General features: G+C 38.3%; 2 protein-coding genes across 2 annotated transcripts in view; one reads left to right on the forward strand and one right to left on the reverse strand.

Moving 5' to 3' along the window:
• The window catches only part of COL5A2 (collagen type V alpha 2 chain), a 113,571-nt gene extending 109,956 nt beyond the window's left edge, over positions 1 to 3,615 (forward strand). The window contains exons 53-54 of the mRNA XM_009290962.1: positions 831 to 1,055; positions 1,942 to 3,615. Of these exons, the coding sequence (XP_009289237.1) occupies positions 831 to 1,055; positions 1,942 to 2,088 (372 nt within the window). The 3' untranslated portion in view covers positions 2,089 to 3,615. The remainder of the gene's footprint in view (positions 1 to 830; positions 1,056 to 1,941) is intronic.
• A 9,071-nt stretch (positions 3,616 to 12,686) lies between these two features.
• Positions 12,687 to 23,795, reverse strand: part of COL3A1 (collagen type III alpha 1 chain) — a 56,609-nt gene continuing 45,500 nt past the window's right edge. The window contains exons 37-51 of the mRNA XM_009290963.2: positions 23,718 to 23,771; positions 23,159 to 23,212; positions 21,593 to 21,754; positions 21,359 to 21,466; positions 20,447 to 20,554; positions 19,984 to 20,037; positions 19,692 to 19,799; positions 19,002 to 19,055; positions 18,784 to 18,891; positions 17,291 to 17,344; positions 16,979 to 17,086; positions 16,049 to 16,310; positions 15,355 to 15,542; positions 14,924 to 15,166; positions 12,687 to 13,861 (exon numbers count right to left, since the gene is read on the reverse strand). Of these exons, the coding sequence (XP_009289238.1) occupies positions 13,715 to 13,861; positions 14,924 to 15,166; positions 15,355 to 15,542; positions 16,049 to 16,310; positions 16,979 to 17,086; positions 17,291 to 17,344; positions 18,784 to 18,891; positions 19,002 to 19,055; positions 19,692 to 19,799; positions 19,984 to 20,037; positions 20,447 to 20,554; positions 21,359 to 21,466; positions 21,593 to 21,754; positions 23,159 to 23,212; positions 23,718 to 23,771 (1,812 nt within the window). The 3' untranslated portion in view covers positions 12,687 to 13,714. The remainder of the gene's footprint in view (positions 13,862 to 14,923; positions 15,167 to 15,354; positions 15,543 to 16,048; positions 16,311 to 16,978; positions 17,087 to 17,290; positions 17,345 to 18,783; positions 18,892 to 19,001; positions 19,056 to 19,691; positions 19,800 to 19,983; positions 20,038 to 20,446; positions 20,555 to 21,358; positions 21,467 to 21,592; positions 21,755 to 23,158; positions 23,213 to 23,717; positions 23,772 to 23,795) is intronic.

A 23,795-nucleotide genomic window follows, 5' to 3' on the forward strand; every position in this document is an offset into this window, starting at 1 on the left:
TAAATAATAAATGTCCGAGATTGCTAAACAGAGATAACATATTTTTAAAAAAATTACAGTGTCAGTGTGTAAGATTTTCTTTTTTCTTCACCAGTTTCAGAGAAATGTATAAATTTTTAGTCATTCATGACTCCTTCCCCCCGCAATGATTCACAAAGCATGAATAAAATGAAACCTGCACAGGTAGGGAAAATATCTCAGGAATTTTAGAATTTTTGTTATTGGTAGAAAAATTGCTTCTGTTTTTTATAGAAACAGTGGCACATTGGAAAATATTTTTTAAACTTCTGTGTAAGTTAGTTGATAAAGCCCATATGCAAATCTATAGTTATTTCTATATAGTCAAACTTTCTTGACTGTGATGCTTCTAAATACAATACAAAGCCTATAGAAAACAAGCTGCTAAAGTTGCAATATAGCAGGTACACTATAAAAGGGTCTTCTGTGCTTGACATTTCTTATCTAGTTTGAGGTTGCCTTAATACACTATTCCATACGTAAGGTTTAGCTCCTACTGAATCCCTTTTTGAAAGAAGGCAGAATTCATTCCAAAACCTGGCACGTCTGTGGGGACCCAGCTGCCTTTCAGTTGTTCAGCTGCAGAGCTTTACGGTCAAAATTCTCCAAAGTGATCCCTGTTACAGGATGTCTGCATTTCTTTGTCCTCAACTGGCAGCAAATTACAAAAGAAACCAGTCTTAGATTTTATGTAATAGGGCTCCTGCTAGTCATGTCTGGAAAGGGTTACGGTAATGACAGATGTTTCTAAAATTCATGAACTCAATTAATTTTCATGTAATATATGTTGATCTGTTTCTTTATCTTCACAGTTTGTGTACGGGGATACAGCTGTCACTCAGATGACATTCCTGCGCCTCCTATCAAAGGAAGCTTCCCAGAATATCACTTACCTTTGTAAAAACAGTGTTGGGTACATGGATGACCAGACTAAGAACCTGAAAAAAGCTGTAATTCTGAAAGGGGCCAATGACCTGGAGATCAAAGCGGAGGGAAACAGCCGATTCAGATACACTGTTCTGCATGACAGCTGTTCTGTAAGTTTGGGGTTTTTGCCATTTGTTATGGAGAAAAAGGACGTTCGTCTTCCAGTAGTTTCAGTTCTTCCTTGATTTAGGAAAAAATCCACAGAATGGGGTAATTAAAATGCTGCAGAATTTCACCATGAATTGTAGAAGTAACTGATCAAATAGGTATTTTACTACAGTTCTAGCTTCACGTAATAGAAGTCTGCACTATTTAGAGGATATTTACAAATTACTAGTTATTAATGAGCATACTGAGATACGTATCTTGCCATTTTGTATTTTCCAGTATTTGTGTACCTCTGTGTGGAATCACACAAAGAGGTCAGATAACCTGAAGCATTTGTCTGCCAGATGGGTAAGATTATTGCAGCAATACACTGGAGGAAACTCATTGGTACTATGACTGACTGGCTTGGAAAAGAAAATGTTCCTCCCAAAAATTCTTAGTGGGCATAAAAACCAGAAAGTAGTAAATTTTTCATGTTCATTAGCATTCTCAGCCAAGTCCAAGAAACTGCAAAATATTTCTAAAATTAGTTTTGCACTTGAAATGAATTAGAGTACTCTGTGCTTTAAAGTAATTTAGCCCAAGAATATGTATGCAGGTGTGTATTAACACATGGAGAAGAATTTAATAACATAAAGAAAAAATCATCAGTCCAGCTCGAGGAGGAAATCCTGCTGTGTCAAGCTGATGGGCCCGTTCATCAGTGTAAAAGCAAGATACATACACTTTAAAACAACGAAGGTGCAGCACAGGCAGGGGTGTGTTGCTCAGTGAAGATACAGTGAGATCCTTCTGAACTATCAGACAACTGACTCGCCAGCTGGAATTCAGGCTGTTTCTTACATGAACTCTGGCCTAAGTTTTGTCTGTCTTTTTTTTCTTCTCCAGAAACGTAATGGGAACATGGGCAAGACTGTCTTTGAGTACAGAACACAGAATGTGGCACGCTTACCTATCATAGATATTGCACCGGTGGACATTGGCAGTACCGACCAGGAATTTGGAATTGAAATTGGGCCAGTTTGCTTTGTGTAAGAGGAAGGGGGGAAATTAACACACTACCCAGCAACAGCAGCAATTAAACACGTGAACTTAGACTGATTGAAGTTAATCCTGAGACTCTTGAAGTAATGGCTGATATTGGATCAGCATTGTATATACGGTTCTTTTTAAATGCCCGGCCTCCTTTTGAATATTTATTTTACTTACAAACCTTCTGTTTTCAATGATTGAGACCAACTTTTTAGTACAACAGTACAATTTAAGAGGATCGATGACCACCTTTTAAAAGTAATATGAATCTTTTTCCTTGCTTTTGTTTCACATATTTTGAAATTTACAGGTATTCAAAATAGATAGTTTTAATGTGGGACTATGTAAAACTCTAAGGATTATTTCTTTTGCTTGGATGCATACTGAATAACAGAAAAGTAGAGCACTTTTGTGAACCATTGGCTATATTTCAATCATACCTACTCCCTCAACCCCAGTTTGTCTTCCTGCGGGTGCCAGTATGATAGTCATTAACAGAAATCTGTCTTTTGTAGAAGAAAATCTCTTCAGACAAGATCATCTTAATTTGGCATTGTCTTTACTGCAGTTTCCTATGTAATAGTCTGCTCAGAAGAGTATTCCATAGCCATGATTAATTTATGAAGTAAAAATACTACTGGGGTAAATAGAAGTTTTCAGTAGGGGTGTCCCATATCTTAAATTTTAAGGCCAGACTTCACTTCTCACAATTTATCTGTATAATTCTATTAAATTATCCCTAATCTTCAAAATACATCTTAAACCCAATACTTGTTGATTTTCCAATGCTTGCCCATCTAAGAAGCCATTACATATCAAATTATACAGATGTCTTATATATAGTGCCAATTTATGTATGTTGCAAATCATTCACATGTATACCAGACCAATTGCTAATGAAGAGAAAGTAAGTTTAGAAATTCATTGTTTTTAGCTGACATCCAGACATGCATCACCAGTAATTTGACTTATTGGCCTCCAAGTTGTCAAGGCAAGAAAGTTCCATCATTTCTTAGCATGAGCTACCTCATCTCTGGAAGTTGGGATGCATTTTAAATTCCGGATTGCATTTAATTTCCTATTTTTGTTTTAGATAGTAAAAGGTGCTATGCTTCTGTTGTTATTTCGAGAAAGGAGATAGGCAGGGCAAAACCAACAAAAAAAGCAACGGTGCTAAATGACTCTGTAGAAGGCTGATGAAATAAAGATGCCTACTGTCAATGTCATTTTCAAAGCTTAGCTGTTAGGCTTATGGTGTTTGAGAGAACAATGTTACAGTGCATTTATTTGTTGGTCATACAGTATATAGAATGTTTTGTACCACTGACATTCTTTATTTTGTAAAGTATGTGGGTACAAACTTACTTAGTTTTTTTGTTTCTTTATTGCATCTGTGCTCTCCACGTTTTTTGTTTGTTCCTTTAAAAAAAAAAAAAATAAACAGCTGGGGCCATCCCTAAAGAAAGTCATGCACATAGCTTTATTCATGTATCTTTGCAAAGCATTTAATTAAATACATGCTTCTCGCTATGTAAGTGGTTTCCTTTTTGTAGAATTCCTTCCAGTGTGTCCCATATCAGTTCATTTCCAGGAAATTAAAAATAGAAGTATTTACTTTTGTTTTGTTGCTATTTGAATAACTCATTTGCAATGCATTCTCCTGAAGTATTTTACACATAGGAATATAAAGGTATTTTGAATAATGCCCTCTTTGGGCCAGTTTTATACAAGATCGGTATCAATTTGTATGAAGTAATCACCAGCAGTCCTACTAAAGCTACCTAACAAGTATTGTTTGAGACTCCAGAGAAAGAATTTTTATTCAAGGCTGAATAAAATGTGACTTGGCCAATTCCCAGTGTCAATGTAAGTTATCACTGATAGAAAACAGTTTCTGGACAAGCCATAGAGTTGCATTGTAGCAAGGCAGGGAAGAATTTACATTCCTTTCCTCCCTCTGAAAGAGTAGGAGCTTTGCAATTTTCCAGGTTGTCTATATGCATGGACATGGTCCCTACCTCCCATACAGGGGAGAGGTAGGGACTGGGAACAGGGTTGACACTGTTGACAGGTTCATGCTGACATTATCTGTTTGCTTTTATTACCCAAGCAGGAGGTCTATGATTTCTTTTTTACTAGCATGAAATAATTTCTATAAATATGTGACTCAGGAGTTAGCTTATCATATTGGATCCTTGAGAAGTTTTAGATAACGTTACTTTCACTGAACAATCTGAGGTGTAGTGGCTTGCTCCAACACATTCATGCAAAGGTAGATATCCAGTGGCTGTGATCTCTACAGAACACTTATCCAGATGCACAAAATAACATTTGGAGTATAGATGCATGTTTGAAAGTTATTTTTAATCTCTGATTTTCATCAGCAAAGTATTATAATCCATGATTAGTATAAATGTTTTGAGGTTGTTGAAGGAGAATAGTATTTCATTATGAAGGATACTTTTTTTTTTCTTTTCAAGTCTCTCTTTGCATCTCTATCTCCATATGAAGTGTGCAGTATTTCCTCAACTGGGTGCCTTGAGCACTGAAGAAGAGCTTTAACTAGAAAGCACTCTAAGGTAATATTCTGTGAAAGCCATCACTGATGAATCACTGAAGCAAAGTCTCTAACACTGACCACTTTTTACAGTGTATTTTACTTCTAGATTTCTTTCAAGGTAGAACTTTGAAAGAACTCATTCTTGCTGAGGGAGGAAAAAATGTGAAAGATCTTTCAGATATGCTCAGCAGGCCTTGGAGGTTATGATAGATATTCCCAAAAATGAAAAAGTTTATCTGCAAGCACAAAGAATGATATTCAAGTATTGCTGAGCATATTCTTATTTTGCTATTGACTAGTTTTAGTGATCTTTCACTTTTATATTAAATACATATTATATTTTGTAAGGAGTTTAATAATGCCTTCTCCAAGGCTTTTTCTCTTATTCCCGCTTGGCATTTTCTCTTAATTTATTTTGAGCAGAAAGAGATACAGAGGACAAAACTGATCACAGTGCTAGAGTGGATACATCAGTTAACGTGCCTGGTGGTTTCACTGGACAGTATTAACATTGCTTTATATACTGTATAATTCAGTAATATTGTAAAAAAAAAAGTGTTCTTGGTCCTTCTGTATTTCCTAGAGGAGCCCAGCTCTGAATGCATACGTCAAATGTGATCATAGCCTCCCTACTGCATCAGAGCCTTCTTGCAGAGAGCTCTTTATACTGAGCAGTTCTGGATGCTTAAAATGTAAGGCAAACAAGGAATTGATGGATTAAGTCCTCTCTGAACAAGAAAGTTTTTTCAAATCACAATTTTGGATTTATGCACCTCAGTTTTAGAGTGACTATGAAGAGTTTACATTTGGGCTGAATGTTTGCTGAATGTTTGCTCTTTTAAAAGGTTGGAGGAGCAGCTCAAGATGCAATCTCCTCCACCCACCTTCCATACAGACCTTTTCTTTCTCTTCTGTTTTGGTACTCCCCTCTAGCTCAGTGGTTATTCTGTTGTCCCTCTAGCTCAGTGGTTATTCTGTTGTCTCTGGGTGCATGAGAGCATAAGTTCAAATCTCATCACCTCTCCCTCCTAAACTCCTTCCTTGCCTATCTGTTAGCTTCCTTACAGCTGAGTATTTACGATAGCTACAAGTTTTTAATACTAAAGAGATTCTGTAGAGTACCAGAAGTACTACATGCAGTAGAAGAATGCATCAAGCAATGCAGAAATGTAAGAAAAAATGTCACAGCATTATAGCTAGAAACAACACAACCAAAGTCTACAAAACATAACAAGCAAATAGAGGAGAATGGGGAATATTATTTTTTTCCTCTATGAAGGCAAGTAAAGTGTCTAAAAATGGATTAGGAGCAAAAAGCATTATTTTTCTTATTACTGTAGGGTAAGAGCCCCTAGGTTTCTTATCTCCTGTAGCTGCCTGAGATTGAGCAAAGTAGTTATTGGGACTGGTAAGCACTCTCGTAATCTATGGATTTTTTTATTATTTTTTCAGGAAATGAAGGCTATATGAAGGTTTAATACTCGCTAGGCAGTTGGTCTTGCTGAGAGAGGATATTTATAAAAAGAACAGGATTCCGGGAAGACAGAGAGTAAACCGATTGCAAAGGAAGAGCAGAACTAAATGGAAATGTAGAAACAGTAATGGAAGAAAAGAAAGATTTCCTGCAAGTAGGCAAATATCATAGAGAAAACAAGGTAAAAATGATAGTATTAGAGAATGATGGTATTGTCATAAAAAAGTTTCATGACAAAAGGTAAAGCAAAATCAGCAGTTCAATAGCTGAAATTAAATAGAAATGCCAAAGAAACTGCAGACCTGTAGACCCAGGTGGCAAAACTGCATGTTTATGCTACAGAAAAAAAAAATCGTTTTGTTTCAGGATTATCTCCAGTGGATCACAATTTGCTTGCTAGGAGTTTCAAGATTTTGAAGTGTGTGATTTCAACCATGTTCTGCAGAGTTCAGAATATCCATAAAGGACCCTTTATGAGCAAAATTGCTAGGGAGAGAGATTCAGTTTCTTAAAAGGTAGAATGTTTTTAGCCAGCCTATTTTATCTGCCATCATGCTATTCAGAAATTTAGCTTGTGTTAAAAATCAGAGGTAATGCTTACTAATGTCTCAAATAGAGATCGTGAGAACCATCGTGAGGAATATGATGAATTATGATTAAGAATCATCTGTATTAAACCCTGACTGCCCCAAGAGACCATATGTATGGTCACAAAGGGAAAACTAGGTACAAAAGACCAGCTTTCTTGTGAAGTTGCTGCTCATTCCTATGAGGCGATTATTGGCCAATATCTTTAGGAATAGTAAAAGAAACTATCTGCTTTTTCCACAAGCTGAAGAAGAAAGGACACAGTAGAGTCAATGGATGGGACAGTGTTGAGGAGGACCTAAGCAGAGTGATGCAAAGATTAAAACTGAAATGCTTTATAGATTTACACAATATAGGAGAAAACTCAGGGTGCTTGATTGCTAATGTGTCTATTGTCCTATCAGGATTATATGTTTTATAATTCGTTGGGAGAAGGTCTGGAAAAAGTATTAAGGTATCAGGCAACACTAGTTTGAGTCAGATGCTGGAAGAGAATGTTTTCCTCCATCCCCCACATGTTAATTTCTTGCACATTTTTATTTCCTTGCTGTTAGAGTAAGAAGCCATCTTTCTGTAAGCTCTAGCTTAAGGTTTCTCTAAATAATATTTCATAATCATTATGGTCTGTTGTGTTCTCAGTATGAGAGAATGGTGCACTATCAAATGTTTCTATTGCAAAATTAGTTCCTCAATTGAGGTATTACTATCCATCTTCCAGAGAAGACTGCAGCCTTATTTAGGAGTGTTTGTGCAGAAAAAAGCCGTGCAAGTTCATGTCTGACAAAGCATCACAGAACTGCTTTTTGGCCTTAGTCAACTGAGTGAAAAATCTGATAGAAAAAAATCAACCAATTGTAACAAAAGAACGTTATTACAATTCTAGAAACTTCAGCAAAATATTTTTACCTTTGGTAGGGAGCAATCTTCCCTGTGACAAAGAAACACAACATTGACAGAAGACTGTGACAATTGTAGGAGCTGCCATTGTAATTTAGGAGCCTCTGCCCTCTAAATAACACGCTGTATGATTCTACACAAAAATCAGAGTAAGTAAAAAATATTTTCTGCTGCCATATCCATTCAGCCATCTCCTGATAGGAATCTTAATCTCTGCTTTGCAGATGCTACCAAACTGAAAGGAGGAACGAGTAGGCTTTTTCAGGTATCTTGGAGTTACAGTAACAAAGACAGTAAAGCTGAAATGTGAGTTATGATAGGAACATTCACGAAACCCCACTGAAGCAGAAACATCTCCAGTGCCTCCAAGAGTCATCTTTTAATGTCTGCCTTCTCAGTGCATGTGGACGTGGATCCAGGATGGATTCAGCAACAAACTTAAGTTTTGACCCTTAATCCAGAGATGTCCATGGCTAAGGGTATACTGAAAGGAGGTCATGCAGTTTCTCTCATGAACCTCCTCTGGCAGAGAGAAATTTTGGATAGGCATAGCTTTGCCAGGGACAGCTTATGGCAAAAAAAGAAAAGATGATGACCAGCGGCCTTCTAGGAAGGAGACATCACAAGCAGGAGTGTCTGCTGTGATGGGAAAGCAGCAGTATGGGTTACAGGGAATGCTTCCAGAAGACATCCTCTAGGCTGAAGCTATTGCGAAACAAAGAACAGGTGGGAAGACAAGACCACCAGGATTTTGTTCTGGTGGACTTCATTCATTCTGGAGCAGCAATCTCTCAGTGTAGGGTGGACTACATCTCACTTCCTCCCAGATAACAGGTAGGCAGAAACAGTAAGCATCTCCATCTCCCAAATCATAAAACCTCCTGCAAAGTATCTTTCTCTTCTAATACTTTAAATCTAGGTTTCTACAGCTTTTCTTTAAGAGCATAACAAGATATAATCAAGGACATCTGATTACAAGCACATGTTGAATTAAAATGCTAAATCATAATGAAAATATTTCATACATTACTGTAGCTTAAGATTTGTGCTACAAGTGCCTCAATTACTCACACTTCCAGAAGAAAGGCACTTCATTTAGAAATCAGAGCCTGCCAGACCTGACTTCTTTTCCTGGTGACAAGAAATGGGTCTGATTTTTTGAAAGAGCCATTAAGGTTTCAGTCTTGGTTGAAGTGGGTGTTATCTGTAATAAGAAATATATTCTAATTTGGTGACTACAATGAAGTTGTGTTACTGACTGTCGTGGTTTAACCTCAGTCGGCAACTGAGCACCACACAGCCGCTCGCTCATTCCCCCCCCAGTGGGATGGGGGAGAGAACTGGAAGAGCACAAGTGAGAAAAGTCGTGGGTTGAGATAAAAACAGTTTAATAATTGAAATAAAATGATAATAATATTATAATAATAGTAATAATACACAAAGCAAGTGACAATTGCTCACAAATTGCAAAGCACAAGTACAATTGCAAAGCAAAGTACATTTGCGCACCACCTGCCGACCGATGCCCAGCCAGTACGTCACATGGTATGGAAAGTTTCTTTGGCCAGTTTGGCTGTGCCCCCCTCCCAGCTTCTTGTGCACCTGCAAGCCTTCTCAGTCGGTAGAGCATGGGAAGCTGAAAAGTCCTTGGCTAGTGTAAGCACTGCTTAGCAACAACTAAAACATCGGTGCGTTATCAACTTTGTTCTCATCCTAAATCCAAAACACAGCACTGTACCAGCTACTAGGAAGGAAATTAACTCTATCCCTGCCGAAACCAGGACACCATCATAAATAACAACCAGTGCTCCAAAATAACACGTTTTCCAGCTTATATAAATAATGTGTAGCTGACAAGGAACACTAGAAATGAAATTTCTCTACTAAAGCTATCAGGACAGCCATAGCATGGCAAAGTGTGTGTTGGGAAGATCTTTACCTTTTATGAATTCAAAATTCTTGTAGACAGCTCTTTCTCCAAGTTACTGCCTGCAAATAGAGGCTTAAGACTACTTAGCTGATATCACAACAAAGTGAGGGTTATAAATTACACTGCTGCTTATTTAAATGTCTAGCTTCCTTTTTTTAGCAAGGAAAGTTGTTGATCATTAGCCAGCTTCCAGAAGAAATTCTTAGTAGCTATTGAAATTCAGAAACCATCACAACCCCATTATAAGCGATTGTTTGCCCTGGCCTGGTTCTAGCTGCAAACTTACCACTGAGGTGAAGAGCTGCAGAGACACAAACTCATTGACTCCTCTCTTGCCAGTAGCTGTCCCTAGGTGGTTACCTCCAACCTGGAGGACTGCTGAAGCCAAGCTGTTTCTGCAGTGATTTCTCACACTGCACCCACCAGCGTGGGGTGGGGTTTTTAAAGCAGTGCCTGGAGCCATGCAGCTGCTAGATATGATGGCACGGAGAATGCCTTACCTATCACCCAAAGGGAGGTAAGGCTGTGTGAGTGAGTGATTCACAGCTGTGTTCATATGTTGTTTAAAATTAGGGCCTAATCAGATAGCAAAGTATTTCTGTTAGAGAAGGGTTTGCTGGATTGTTGTCGTGTTTTGGGTTTTTTAAACATAATTTCCATAAAGAATGTAGAAAGTAGGTGTTGAAATAGTCCCCATGCCACAGACAATAGTCAGGGAGTCCACGTTCACCGGAAGAAAAGAGCTACACCTTTAGGCGATAACCTGCAATTCATTGGAAAGGTGAAGTTCCAAGGAAATATTAAAACCTGAATTAGTGATACCTTAAAGCTGTTGGTATGATCCAGGAACCTCTTTGAGGCAGGGTTTTTTGTGGTTTTTTTGTTTTGTTTCTTTTCTTGTTTTCCCCAAAGAGCCATAGTAATGTGGTGCTATGAAGTGTATGAATATCAACTGGTGTAACATATGACTGAATAAGCAGCTCTGGATCAGAATGAGAAATTTCTTATATCAATCTTATTACTGCGTAGGCAACTTCTTTCCTTGTTTGTTCGTGCCTCTCTTTCAACTTTGTGCCTCTCTTTCAGCTATGTAGACTACAGAATTTTTTTTTCTTTTCTCCAATACAACTTTAAATTTGTATGCCAAAGGAAGATGCATTTGAATATGTGCCTAAAAATCAACTTATTTTGGAGCTTGAAAGCAGGTGGTAGTGTTTCCATACAGCCTTGAAAGACCTCTATGAGTTACCTTTGTGAAAGGGGGTTATTCCCAGAAGTGCTGTAGTCTATGAACTTGATGTACTGTTCTATAGCAGTGAGTAATGGTGCTGCTAGCCTGAAAGTGTCAGGTAAGATTATTTTTTTTTTAATTGTATTTCCCATGTAAAATAAAAGCTAGAGCCTTTTGCAGGCTGACACAGTAAATCGGAGTAAAAAAAAAAAAATAGGATTAGACTCTAAATCTTCCAAAGGCTAGCCTTATTTTCTGAGCTAATTCTTGTTTATTAACCTGATCTGTTTCATGTTTCTATTATCTTGAAGACCTTTCTATAAAAGTACAGAAGTATCAGAATCACAGTGGCTTAATAAGTGACCCTCTGAAAAAAATGAAGGTATTTGGGTCAAGTAAATTATTTTATGGTGGTCTTGGCTATTTCTTTATGTTTTCTGCAAACGTTCTAGTAATCATCTTTCATTATTAGAAATTATTAATCAAAGACTTGATGACTATATGTTGTCTTCAGAAAAAAGCCCCCAAACTTTCAGTTTTAAGGTTGAGTAATTGCTACCAGTCATTCACTCAGCCACAGCAGTACTGGAGATTACAGAAGCTTTTTTTTTTTTTTGCTGTGCAGATTAAGAACAGGTTTTTCCAATGCATTTTTCCACCAGCCAGCATTCTTACGAGCTGCTTTCATAAAATTTCAACTCCAATCAAAAGACTTCCTACCATGTAATTTATGTCAGATTAATATTAATTACATACACATAATTCTTATCTTCCATAAACAGTAGCTATTTTCACCATAAAAATGAGGCGGCTTCCTGCGAAAGCCAATATTTTTTATGAATTGTTGACACTACTGTTTTATGTTGCATTAAGTACAGTCATGCCCATGTTGATATTGCATTTGTGCTGTTAAGGTCTCCCCAGACCCTCACTATTCTGCTTCTGCGTGGGCAGAATTCCGTGATGCCAGAGCAGGGCAGTGTCTTGGCTCAGACTCAAATCTGGTGAGGTTTCTTAAAAACCAGCATTTCTCTGCCCAGTTTTCCAGCTTGGCCCAATCCAGAAAGTCTTCTCAGAGGATGCATGATCCATAATCATCAATGAGAACCTTTAAGAATCTGAATTTTTTTTCTTCCTAATTTTTGTTGTAGAGGATCCTTAATGACCCTGGGCTGTGGAGCAACACGTGGCCATGCAGTAATGATGTGGGGGCAGGCTCTGTATCTTCCTTCACAGGAAAGACAGAGTAGCATCTATCAGCATCTACCTCTGGGAGAGATTTCACCGCCCAGATTCTGGTGTGCGGCTAATTTCCTTCTTCTGGCCTGAAGCTCAGGCACCACCAGACTACTGTGGTAATTACATCTCCTTGAATTTTTGCTAAGATCTGGGGATGACTTAGTTGTGCAGCTCCAATGGCCATAAAAAATATCAAGATGCTTAGATTGTCACCTTCATCAAATGGCTAGTGCCTCTAGTCTGCACTGTGGGAGACCCTTAGGCCATTTATTTAAGCTGCCATCTGAAAGGATAGTAGCCTATGACTGCCCATTTATTTACACTGAGGCAGGTTTTTTGGGGGGGAGGGAGGATTAAGCTCTTCTATTTCCTCCAAACTGATCTGCCTAGGTGCATGGTCACTGTTTTGGATCTTGCTGTCAGAGCTGAATCCATGCTGATTGATAGTCACAGAAGCTCACCATGCTTGAAAAAATGAGCCACTGGATGGAGAGGAGTGGAAAAAGTAAGAAAGAAAATTTCATAGTATGATGCCATAAACCGCATCCCTTAGGATTATCAAGTTTTCCTTCAAACAAATTATCTTAGAAAAATCAGTTGAAGTGGTATCAGAGTTGTGTCCTGCCTTATTAATTTGTTTAAGGAAAGAGATACAAATAGTAAAATAAAAAAAAAAAGTCAGTTTTATGAAACAACAAGGAGTTTTATTAAGATATTTTATTATGTGTCTCTGTAAGGAATAGACCAACAACCATATAAAAGCTTACAAAGATGGTTAACCTTCAACACTATAAATGTGTTAACGTGACAGAAGTAGTTCACAATTTTGCATCTTTATTGACTTTTACAGAGTGAAGGGAGAAAGTTCTCGACTATGACATGCCAATGACGATCTTTGACAGGAGACATTTACAATTGCTTTAAATCCTTTTTTTTTTTTTAGCAAGTCAATAACCCTGACTTGCAGAGTTAGGAGTGAAAAATACATTAGCACCATCATATTAGTCTTTTACACTTCCCTAATTTTAGTGGTCTTGACCAGCAATGACAGGAAAGTAGAGAAGCACCTTTGATAACAGAATACAATCCAACAATAAAATTATGGTGACTACTGACATTAAGGTATTAAACTCTTAAAATACACTGTACTTTTTCACAGCTAATCAGTACAGAAATAGACAATTTTGTACCAAATTATTCCACTGAATTGACCAATGCGTCCAATGTGTTTTGATTGATTTCTTTGATTGATGTTTGGTTTGACTCATCAGACACTTCCCAGTTTCTGTCCATGTTGAGGTAGTTGAAACAGGGAGGTCTTTCTAGCTTTATGGACTGTATCTTAGAAAGAAGGGTAAACTTTGATACTGGGAGCAATCAGTGCTTTGTAAATTGGCTAACATTCAACTAATAGAACACAGTGTTGTTTTATTAAGTGTTGAAGTTGTATATAGCACCACGGAGACATGTTTTGAAGATGGAATTTGGTAAAAAAAAAAAAAAAAGAGCAAAAAAGCATTTTTACTGTACTTCGTGTAATAGCGAAAAAAATAACCCTTGATATCAAATTGATTTTTCCCCCAGAAATTTTGTTAATAAATAACTGGGATACAGATGGTCACCTGTACTAGCTGACAAGGCTAAAACAAAGGAGCACAGTTGGAGTGTGAATCTGTTTGCTGGGGTTTCAGAAAGAGCAGGATCTTTGATTTATAAGAAGCAGACCGGGCCAATGTCCACGCCAAATTCCTGATCAGGACCACCGATATCTATGGGTGCAATATCAACCACAGGCAACCTCATTGTCTTGCGTGTTCTGTATTCAAAGACTGTTTTACCCCATTCACCAGTGTGTTTCTGTGAAGTTGAAAAGAAAAGAAAAAAAAACCACCAAACATATTAGAGAAATCAGTGTTGGGCTATCTGAAAGCGATCCTACAGTTTACTGGATTTCATACTTTCTCTTTGCTTATTAATGTGTCCCTCTCAACACCATGAAAACTGGTTGCAGTCTCTGCAGAAGTGAACATGTAGATAGACATTCTTCATTTCTGGACCTTTTATGCAAGGTCTTGTGGGGTTGTAGACCTTGTGGCTCAGAAGGGATGGGATCCCTGACGGACAGTAGGGTACTTGATCGGTGCCAGCGCCCTGACTTCGGACTGGCATATGCTCTGCATGCTGCGAGATGGTACAAATGGCTACTCTGTTTGGAAAGTGGTTTTGGCCTCAGGAAAAAGTGACAGTGGTAATGAGGTAGCTCTTCGTGTTCGTGTTAAAGAAATGGCTGCAAAGTAGATGTGTTCATGCATCCTTAAACAGCAGGTTTGCCATATATGTCAGTGTTTGTTGAGCTTTTGGGACCTTAAACGGCAGGAGAGAGAAACTGTGGATGGTGTTACGGTGTTTTGTGTTTGTGACTGAAAAGGCTGCAGATACTCGTAGACCAACATGCTCATCAATGTTACTGATCCTCTCCAGCACTTTCTGCTGCAATGAGCAAGGCACAGTGAAGCAATATTGCATCTGCAAAATGACTGTGTTTGCCCCTTCCCATAATCATAGCCCATGGCTCGAATCAGCTAGCCTTGATTTTTTTGTATGACAAAGATGATTCCTACTGCTCTTAGTTTTAGAGTTGACAAGGGATGGATCAGAGCTTGGTTGCTGTGAGTTCGCTGACTTTGACTCTAAAGGAGATACCTATAAAGCACAGATTTAAATGGGAGCACACCTCACTTTCTACAGTTGCTACAGGAGTGACACTTCAGGTGTACAGAATCTAAATTTCCCCAATTAGGTGTAACTGTGTCCTTTCCTTACCCAGGCCATGCAACGCTCTCTCTTCCTTTATTATGGGTCTAGTCCTCTAGAGGGAATTATTTATTAAACTACCATACTAAAGTCTTGTTTACTTACAGTACAGCCATCTTCCAGAACAGCATATGTGAATTTGCTGTTTCCTTCAGCCTTGATCTCACTTTCCATAGAGCTCATCAGTTTCAGAGCTTTTTTAACATTTCCACTGGCTTGATCCATGTAGGCAATGCTGTTCTTGCAGTGGTAGGTGATGTTCTGGGAGGCACGGCTTGAGAGGATGCGGAGGAAGGCCAGCTGAACTTCCGAGACATCCTCTGGAAGCTCAGGATCTCCATAGCTGAACTGCAGAGTACAACACATAAGCAACAGTTTTTGTTTAATCACGTCTAGGGACAGGCCATATAGTTATTATTTCACACGCTAAATGTTTAGCTTAGTTTAATTTTAGGATTAGTTATTAGTACGTTGCGATGTACGTGAGTACAATACGTGTACTACCTTTTGGGCTGTTAACTGTGGTAATTTCTTACCTGGAAGCCTCCATTCATAGATTCTCCAAACCAAATGTGTTTCCTTCCACTGCTTTCACTGGTCCACCAGTTTTTCCTTGGCACAGTGCTGGGATTAGCATTGAGGCATGTCTCACCAGTTTCCATATTACAGTATACTTTTATAGCATCCATCTTGCAGCCTTGGTTAGGATCAATCCAGTACTCTCCTAGAGGTAAAAAAAAATGTTAAGGGAGGGGCTTAATATATTCAGAGAAGAATCTGACTGCATGATGGTGAAGCTTATTTCTATGCCAGATTCCTGAGCCAAAATAGGAAGCATATTAGTTTTGACAGAAGAGATGCCACAGAAAGTAAGATGATATAAAAATATACTGAGTTCATGTGAATACTGTAATATGACTGACATTTGAAATAAATATAGAACTTACACTTGTGATGGGTTTCTTTCCATAAAATTAAACAAATGTTCACTTATAAGCATGTAAGGAGTAGAGTTGAAGTCAGTGTATATACTGTGTAAATGCATAGTAAATTAAAGTTTAAAATTATTATTAAATTTATCATCTTTATCATGACAATTGTTTTTTAAAAAAATCAAATTTGTATAGCAGATCTCTGCATTTAAATACTCAAAGACAATAGCATTCATGAAAAAAAAAAATAAAAAAATCAAGATCTGCTACCATTGGTGAAAATAAAAACCTAACATACCACTCTTGAGCTCAGGATGGCAGAATTTCAGATCTCTGCAGTTACGAGCTGGATTCTTCCGTGACCCATCAGGACTAATGATGTTTTCAATCTGGTTGTTAATTGATTTCATTGAAGATATGATGTCACCCAGATTGATATAATTTTCTTTTGGCTCATCTTGATATTCATACCCATAGCCCGCTGGACCTTTTTCACCATTACCACAACATCGACCAGGAGGACCAGAAGGACCAGGAAGACCAGGCTGGCCTGGTGGACCCTAAAAAAAAAAAAATAGAGAACATAGCGCTGAGTAGAGATCACAGGTTAAAACTAAAAGTCTGTGTGGACCCTGATCTTAAAAACTGAGAATTCTCACATAAACATTTAAATTTACTTATTCATTAAATAACGGCATTTGCTATGTATAAACATCTGTTAGACTTTCTAGGCCTTTATTTTCCTAAAATTGGAATTTTCTTTTCCTAATTTTGTCAAGCTGTGACTGTCCTTCTGTCTGGGCTTTGAGAAGGACTCCTCTCCACCAAAATCCAGAGAATAACCATTTCTTGGCTTTAGGAGAAGTGACTATGCCAGTCACCTTTGCACTGCTGGCCTCTCTAGAGGAGTCTAGGAAACCCGCTTCATAGCTTCCAAGACGCAAAGGGAGTCTGTACTCTGAAGTGAAGAAGAAATCCTGCCTTCCCATTGTACACAGAAAAGTCAATGATTATCTGAGACTAACACAATGCCCAGTGCATCAATAATTACACTGAACTACAAGTGATCTGTATTTTTTTGGATTTAGCCTTGATAGCTAGATACCTCCTATCACAAACTCTGTCCATGAAGTACAGAATTTTCTGAGGGAGATATTTAAATGGGAGAGCACCCTATGTTTCATGAATAATCCCTGAAGATTTGTTTGAGTGTGCACAATTTACTTACTGCAGGGCCACTTTCACCTCTGTTACCGCGAGGGCCAGGAGGACCAATTGGACCTGGATAGCCACATGTACCATCTTTTCCAGGCGGCCCAGCTGGTCCTGGGGGACCCTAGAACAATGTTGAACACAAATAATATGGTCAAAATAGTTTATTGTGAGATATTTCAAACATTTTTCTATGATTTATCAGGTGTCTTTCTTCAGCTATTGCCTGTTAAGATGGCCAATTTCAATTATTATTTTTATTTATTTATTTTTAAACAAACAGTCTGAATCTTCCTTCCAGCTACGCTAAGTAAGGATTTTTTCTTACCCTTGCACCTGAAGCTCCTGGACTTCCAATTGCGCCTTGTGGACCCAGGGGACCCTATGAAGAAAAGATAAATAAGTCATACACCTCCCAGTAATATTTTGTACCTAGCTGGATGTACCTTAAATAGAGACATTGAAACATCTTTAAGATTATAGGAAACACATCCTTATAAAAAGCCTATGTCAGATATGAGAAAGGATGGTTGCCATTCTTTAACCAGAAAAAATTATCAAATGTTCTCTATATGAAAAAATATTAGTGATGCGATACCATCCAAAATGCAAGAAAGCCAACTGACATCAATGAGCTTTGGATGAGATCTTGTATTCATAAGAATACATAGCTATAAGCTCAAAATGCTGCATATTACCATAAAATCATATTACCAGTAAAGTTATTTAAATAATTTGATAAACACTCATATTTTCAAATGCATTAAAAAATTTGCTCTATGTATGCAACACAAAGAACTAAGCCATATGTTTAAAAATGATTAATCATCTCGATGTCATAGTGTAAATAAGAATTTATCAGACTTTTTTTTTTTACTCATAAATGAGACAACAGGTTATATCGTGTTGTTAAATAGGTTGGTATTGGTGGCATTTATAGTTAACACTTTCATCTTTTTGCCGTCATTGGTAGATTAACTAGGTGAGTTTTGGTTCCTTCATTCTTACTTGTATCATGAGTGCTATTAACAGCTCTTTTCAGTATAAATCTCTCAAAATTTTTACTTGTCATAAATACCTAGGGCATGCCTGTCTATTACCCTTCAATCCTTTTAGCCATTAAGAACCGTTCAAAACGGTAATGAATGGTTACAATTCAGTAGTTTACAAAGTTTATAATTTCATGCCCATTTTGCCCTAATGTTAGTTACTGCAAAAGATGCATGACAGAAGAGAGGTCTTTGGACTCTGAGTAGCTTTTTCATGGATTTAGATGTCTGTCTAGCATAGATTTCTAATAGACAAATATTTCAACCCCTATTTCTATCTTTTATAATTTAATCAAGAATAGCCTATATAAATGAATGGGAAAAGTGTTTGTTCCAGGAAAAGGCAGACATGTAGCTGAAAGGCATTTTAGCAAACCCAGCTTTAGCTCCTAGCAGCTTCTTCCAGTTCTTCATTAACACTTATTTCAGGTTGATTCAGGGAATCTGGACTTTTGAACACATTTGACAATCAAATTACACAGGTTCTTTATGCTTTTTTTTTTTTTCTTTCCTCGGTAAATTAGTTAAGGCTAACTAGTTACCTGACACCCAAACCACAGGAACTAAGAACAGCTGTAATTCCCAGTCCAATGCAAAATACTTACAGGAGGACCAGGGAGACCAGGGGTACCAGGAAATCCTCTGTGGCCCTTTATGCCGTTGCTGCGCTTTTTTTTCCTCGGTAAATTAGTTAAGGCTAACTAGTTACCTGACACCCAAACCACAGGAACTAAGAACAGCTGTAATTCCCAGTCCAATGCAAAATACTTACAGGAGGACCAGGGAGACCAGGGGTACCAGGAAATCCTCTGTGGCCCTTTATGCCGTTGCTGCCTCTTTCACCAGTTTCACCTTTATCACCACGAGGACCTTGAGGACCCTTTAAGAGTAGATTTGCAATAAAAGGAATATATAAAGAAATAAGAAAAACGCCCAAATAACAGGAAACAGTGAATGTATGATATCACAAATACTTTAAATAGGACTTACAGCAGGACCTCGACCACCAGCAGGACCAGCAGAGCCAGGAGGGCCAGGTGGACCCTGTGACACAATAAGAATAAGATGGCATGGATCACTTGGAGTTGACTAGACCGCCTTTTTACTTCCAGATAAGCAGTACGTTCAAAGCCAGCAGCCGTTCGGAAACAAGGGGAAGCTCCACACACACTATATAATCAGCGAGAACTTTGGTCAGTTCCTTTTCCTACCAATGTTATTCTTACTCAGCTGCTCATAGGCACTGATTGATACATACCACATGCACTAGACCCCTTCTTCATTTTGTGACGTGCTCAGTTCTCAAGCTGTGCTAGTGTCAGCACTTCTCAGAGATAACTTGAAGACTTCCAAAGTTACTCCCATAGTTTAAATAAATAACATTGCTTGTGCTGCATGAGCACCAGATGGGATGGAAATTAAGATGGGCCTGGTGGGATGATGTACTTTTTGGCATCCTAAGGAGTACGTGGATTTTGCTTATCTTATATACAGCTATCAGGAACATAAACTGTGATGTCTTTCCCCTTAATATTCTTATAAAAGAGGTCCTCAATGCCAAGAAACTGTGACAGTAACAAATGTATGACTCTTCCGAACTTCCACTTTATTACAGCATGAAATGGACTTTGCATAGGAAAGGTATGTAAATAAGCAGTAAGCTATTTACTTTGGTCTTACCTGAAATCCTCTTTCACCAGCTTTTCCAGGTGCACCGTTGTTACCTGCAGGTCCAGGGTGACCAGGAGGTCCCGGAGGGCCAGGAGAACCACTTTCACCACGGTCACCCTGCAGATAGCCACAGTTGACAGGATAAGAAATTTAGTGTTTTACAGAACTACAATGTAAAGAGTATATTCAGTGGAGCATAAGAGATTCAAGGAACAAGTTACATAGCACAGAACTAGCTATGTATATTGTCATCTCTACATAACATTTGTTTGGCAATCTAAAGATATTGGTGATTCCTTACTTTGCCTCCTGGGGATCCATCACGTCCAGGCAAGCCATCTGAGCCAGGGTTACCCTGGAAAAAAGAGTGGTACAGTTTGTTCATAAGCTGGACGATGAATAAACAGCTTCTTTTCCAGTAAGTTTAAATAATGCTCATCAAAGAAAGAGAAAGTTTTCAAGAAGGAAGAGTTCCTGGAGGTGGAAGGGCCCATAAAAGATCTGTCAGACCTGCATTACTTTGTAGACGTACAGGCAGCGCAGTCTCTTGTTCAGTTCCAAGTGAGACAGAGACATGGTCCACAGGTAGTAAAAGGTATAGCAGAGACAGCAGGCTACTCGACCTCACATGAGGATGTAATCTGCCCAGGCCCCTGTGCATCAGGCACTTGAGGGAGCTTTTGTGAACCTTAAAGCATATTTACTCCCCAAGTCTCCTGTTTGTAACTCACAAGCTAGCAGGAAGGTCTAGCACATCCACTCACATCTCTGCCAGGCTCTCCAGGTAAGCCTCTTTGTCCAATAGGACCTTGTGGACCAGGACCACCGCGTTCTCCTGGGACACCATTGGTACCTGGTTTACCATCTTCACCCTGAACAAAAAGGGAAAGGATTTCGTTGCAAATAATGTACTTATGAAATACGATCATATTACACATCTTTAATTAAATATGCAGTGATTATGAAGGAGACCTAATAAAGTGAAGGGCCAGTGTGACTTTGGTGATTGTGAATACTCAAAATAAGAAAGATAAATACTTGGCCAAACTGGTTTCTTTTCATTGCTAGTAATATTCATGCAAGGCCATTGAACCCAAGGAGCGTTCCTTATTGTTTCGTCAACTAAGAAATAATAAATGGGTAAGTCTCTTCTTATGTACCCAAAAGCAATAGCCAAAGCAGTTAACAAAAAAATGCTGGTCTATCACAATATTAGCGATAAAATACAAACCAAGCCTCACACCACCTTTTCTGGAGGGAAGTGAAAGTATTTTCCTGTTTGGGTCATAATATTTAAGCAAGAAACATATTGAGAATTAATCAGAGATAAACAACTTGTGGTAGGTGAAACTATGACTCAATTCTTGTCTCAATGAGAGTTTATAGCCCATTGCCCTCCTTAAGCGGGTGAAGCTGGTTATATACTTCTAGATAATCTCATCCAGGACTCTTGGTAATAGAGATTAAAGACAACCTCACATCCCACAGCTGCTGGTTACTGGATGTTTTTAAAGCCTGATCTTACAGATGTAAACAAAAAAACCTGTAAATTCTGTAGTCTCTGGACTAAAAATACAACGCGTCATTACTTTTTGTAACACAAAGCAATTTTTAGCAGCTGGATTACAGTTGTTGTGTAAGCTTTGAGGCTATTGCTGCAGTGAATGCACTCTCACCTTGGCACCTGCCATACCAGGTGGGCCGCTTGGGCCACGCAGACCTGGCAAACCTGTGTTACCCCGGCCACCAACGATGCCTTGAGGACCTGGTTCTCCTGGTGCCCCCTGTTTAGGAAAAGGTCAGATCAGTCAATACTGAGGATCTTCAATGTTCAATAGGTGGCTTCTTATTCTTGACAAACATAATCCCTGTCAATTAGTATAACGGTCCCTGGCTGGACGTGTACTTACCCTTTCTCCTCGTGTGCCTGGTGACCCTTTTTCACCTGGTGGGCCGGGCTCACCTCTCGTTCCAGCAGGTCCTGGACTGCCAGGAGAACCAGCGCTACCCGGGGGTCCGGGAGGCCCATCCTTGCCTGCAGGCCCTGCATTACCAGTGGGACCTGGACTGCCCTAAAAGGAATTTTAAAGAGAAGAGTGTGAGCTGTATTATCTGAGTAGCACATGCTTACTGGTATCGATCTTTCCTCATGAAAGCCAACCAGACTTGATTCATTGCCTGAAGGTGGATTTAGGGGCCAACCTCTATGCACCCAAATCTGATCTGGTCTTATAAAGAGTATCCTTTTGCCTACCGCTTTCAAACCTGATTTTTTTCTCCCTACTGTCTGGACATACAGTTTGCATAATACAACACCTGCACAGTTTGGATGCCCAGTGTTTGTAATGCATCCAACACAGGATACACCTTCCTTACCCAGGGCTCTGCCACATAAATTTGAAATAGTTGCAGACCCCACTGATTTCTTGAATTACTCATGCCAGATACCTTTGAGGTGGTGTCTTGGACATGTGCAAAATGAAATGTCTTTCATTAAAACTCTTAGCTTAGCCAATAAATGGAAAGAATCACCTTGACTTTAATAATACCTTAAATAAAATCTTACTTTTTCTTTTTACTCAGCAATATTCTAATTCACATCTGTCTGTAACTATAAGACAGAAAATAAAAATCTGTTTGTTCAAATATAAAAGTTTTCTTACTTTATATCTCAGTTACAACAAAAGATAACTTATAATTTTTGTTTTAAAATGAGTAAATCCATTGTATTCTTTGTATTTTCTTAATTTATAAAGAATCAAAATCAGAATCTAATTTTTACTATGTGAGTCAAAAGTAGGTGCACGTTGAACATGTAAGGATATTATGAAACAGCTTTTCTTCACACACAGATATTGCATAAAATATGGGAATTAACTGATGCATCAGCATAAATTTGTATAATAGGACACTGCAGATTGGTAGATTAAACTTCACATGTAGGCCATATCATAAGAGAGAAAATTTGCCACAAGAATCTCTCCAAACTCCTCTGTGCCAAGATAATTAAATCTTATGCCATTCCATTCTACAGGCAACTAAAAAAAATTCTCAACAGTGATCTACTAAATGTAGTTTTGAAAATACATCTCAATTCAAGATCCTGAATTGAATATTTTTTGCATCATAAAAGAGCAAGAAAGAAGACAGGATGTCTGCCACCAACAGAAATACTCAAGGACCTGATCTAGGAGAAGGACTCCACTAACTCTGCTGGGCTTTGGAAAGCAAACCGTAATAGAAGGAGTATCAAGACAGTAAGTGAATGAATTGCTATTCCATATGAAATAAGATGAGAGTAAACTCTCTTTTGCAGAATTTTTTCCCCCAAGTCCAAACTTCATATTCAGAATGCTTTTGCTTATGTTATATTCATGTCAAGGTACATACAGCTTAATATAGTTTAATATAATAATATATGTCTAAATATATCCACAAGGTAAGAATAAAAGAAAAAGGGGGATAAGACAACTTACATTGCTACCAGGAGGACCAGGTAGACCACGAGCACCAGGGAAACCAGCAGCACCCTATAAGAGATCAATACTTTTAGTTGTCATTTTCTGAAGATTGGAAAAACATGAACAAATTGATTTTTATACAACAGCTGACTTCTTTGAATTATATTTAGCTGTTTTCCTTAAAACCTGAATTAAATGTCCTGGAACTGACCAAGAGGTTCACAAGTTTTTTTTATTTTTTTTTTTTTCCAAGGGAAGGTCCCACATGTACCTCAAAGGTGAACTAATGGGCTCTGAGAAACTTGGCAAAGATGACATGTAAATCTAATAACTGTTGAGATCAGCCATTTTATAGCTTTGAGTCATTGTGCCAAAAGCTGTTTTGGCACCTTACTTATATTAATATCAATGTAATCCAGATAACTAAACACCTCAACTTTAATTACTGCTTCTGGAACACTAATTATTCTTGAACTGCAGGTATTAAAGTCACTGAAGGTCTTGTTTTTCATTTACATCGTTTGTTGTAACAGATAGAGTCATTTATCAGTGACTAAATCAAAGAGATACTCACAGGGCCTCCAGGAGATCCACGTTCTCCTTTTGTTCCTTGGGGACCAGGTGGACCCTACATGGAAGGAAATAGATAAAG

The sequence above is a fragment of the Aptenodytes forsteri genome, unplaced genomic scaffold (genome assembly GCF_000699145.1).
Source record: "Aptenodytes forsteri isolate BGI_AS27 unplaced genomic scaffold, ASM69914v1 Scaffold318, whole genome shotgun sequence".
Taxonomy (NCBI): Eukaryota; Metazoa; Chordata; class Aves; order Sphenisciformes; family Spheniscidae; genus Aptenodytes; species Aptenodytes forsteri.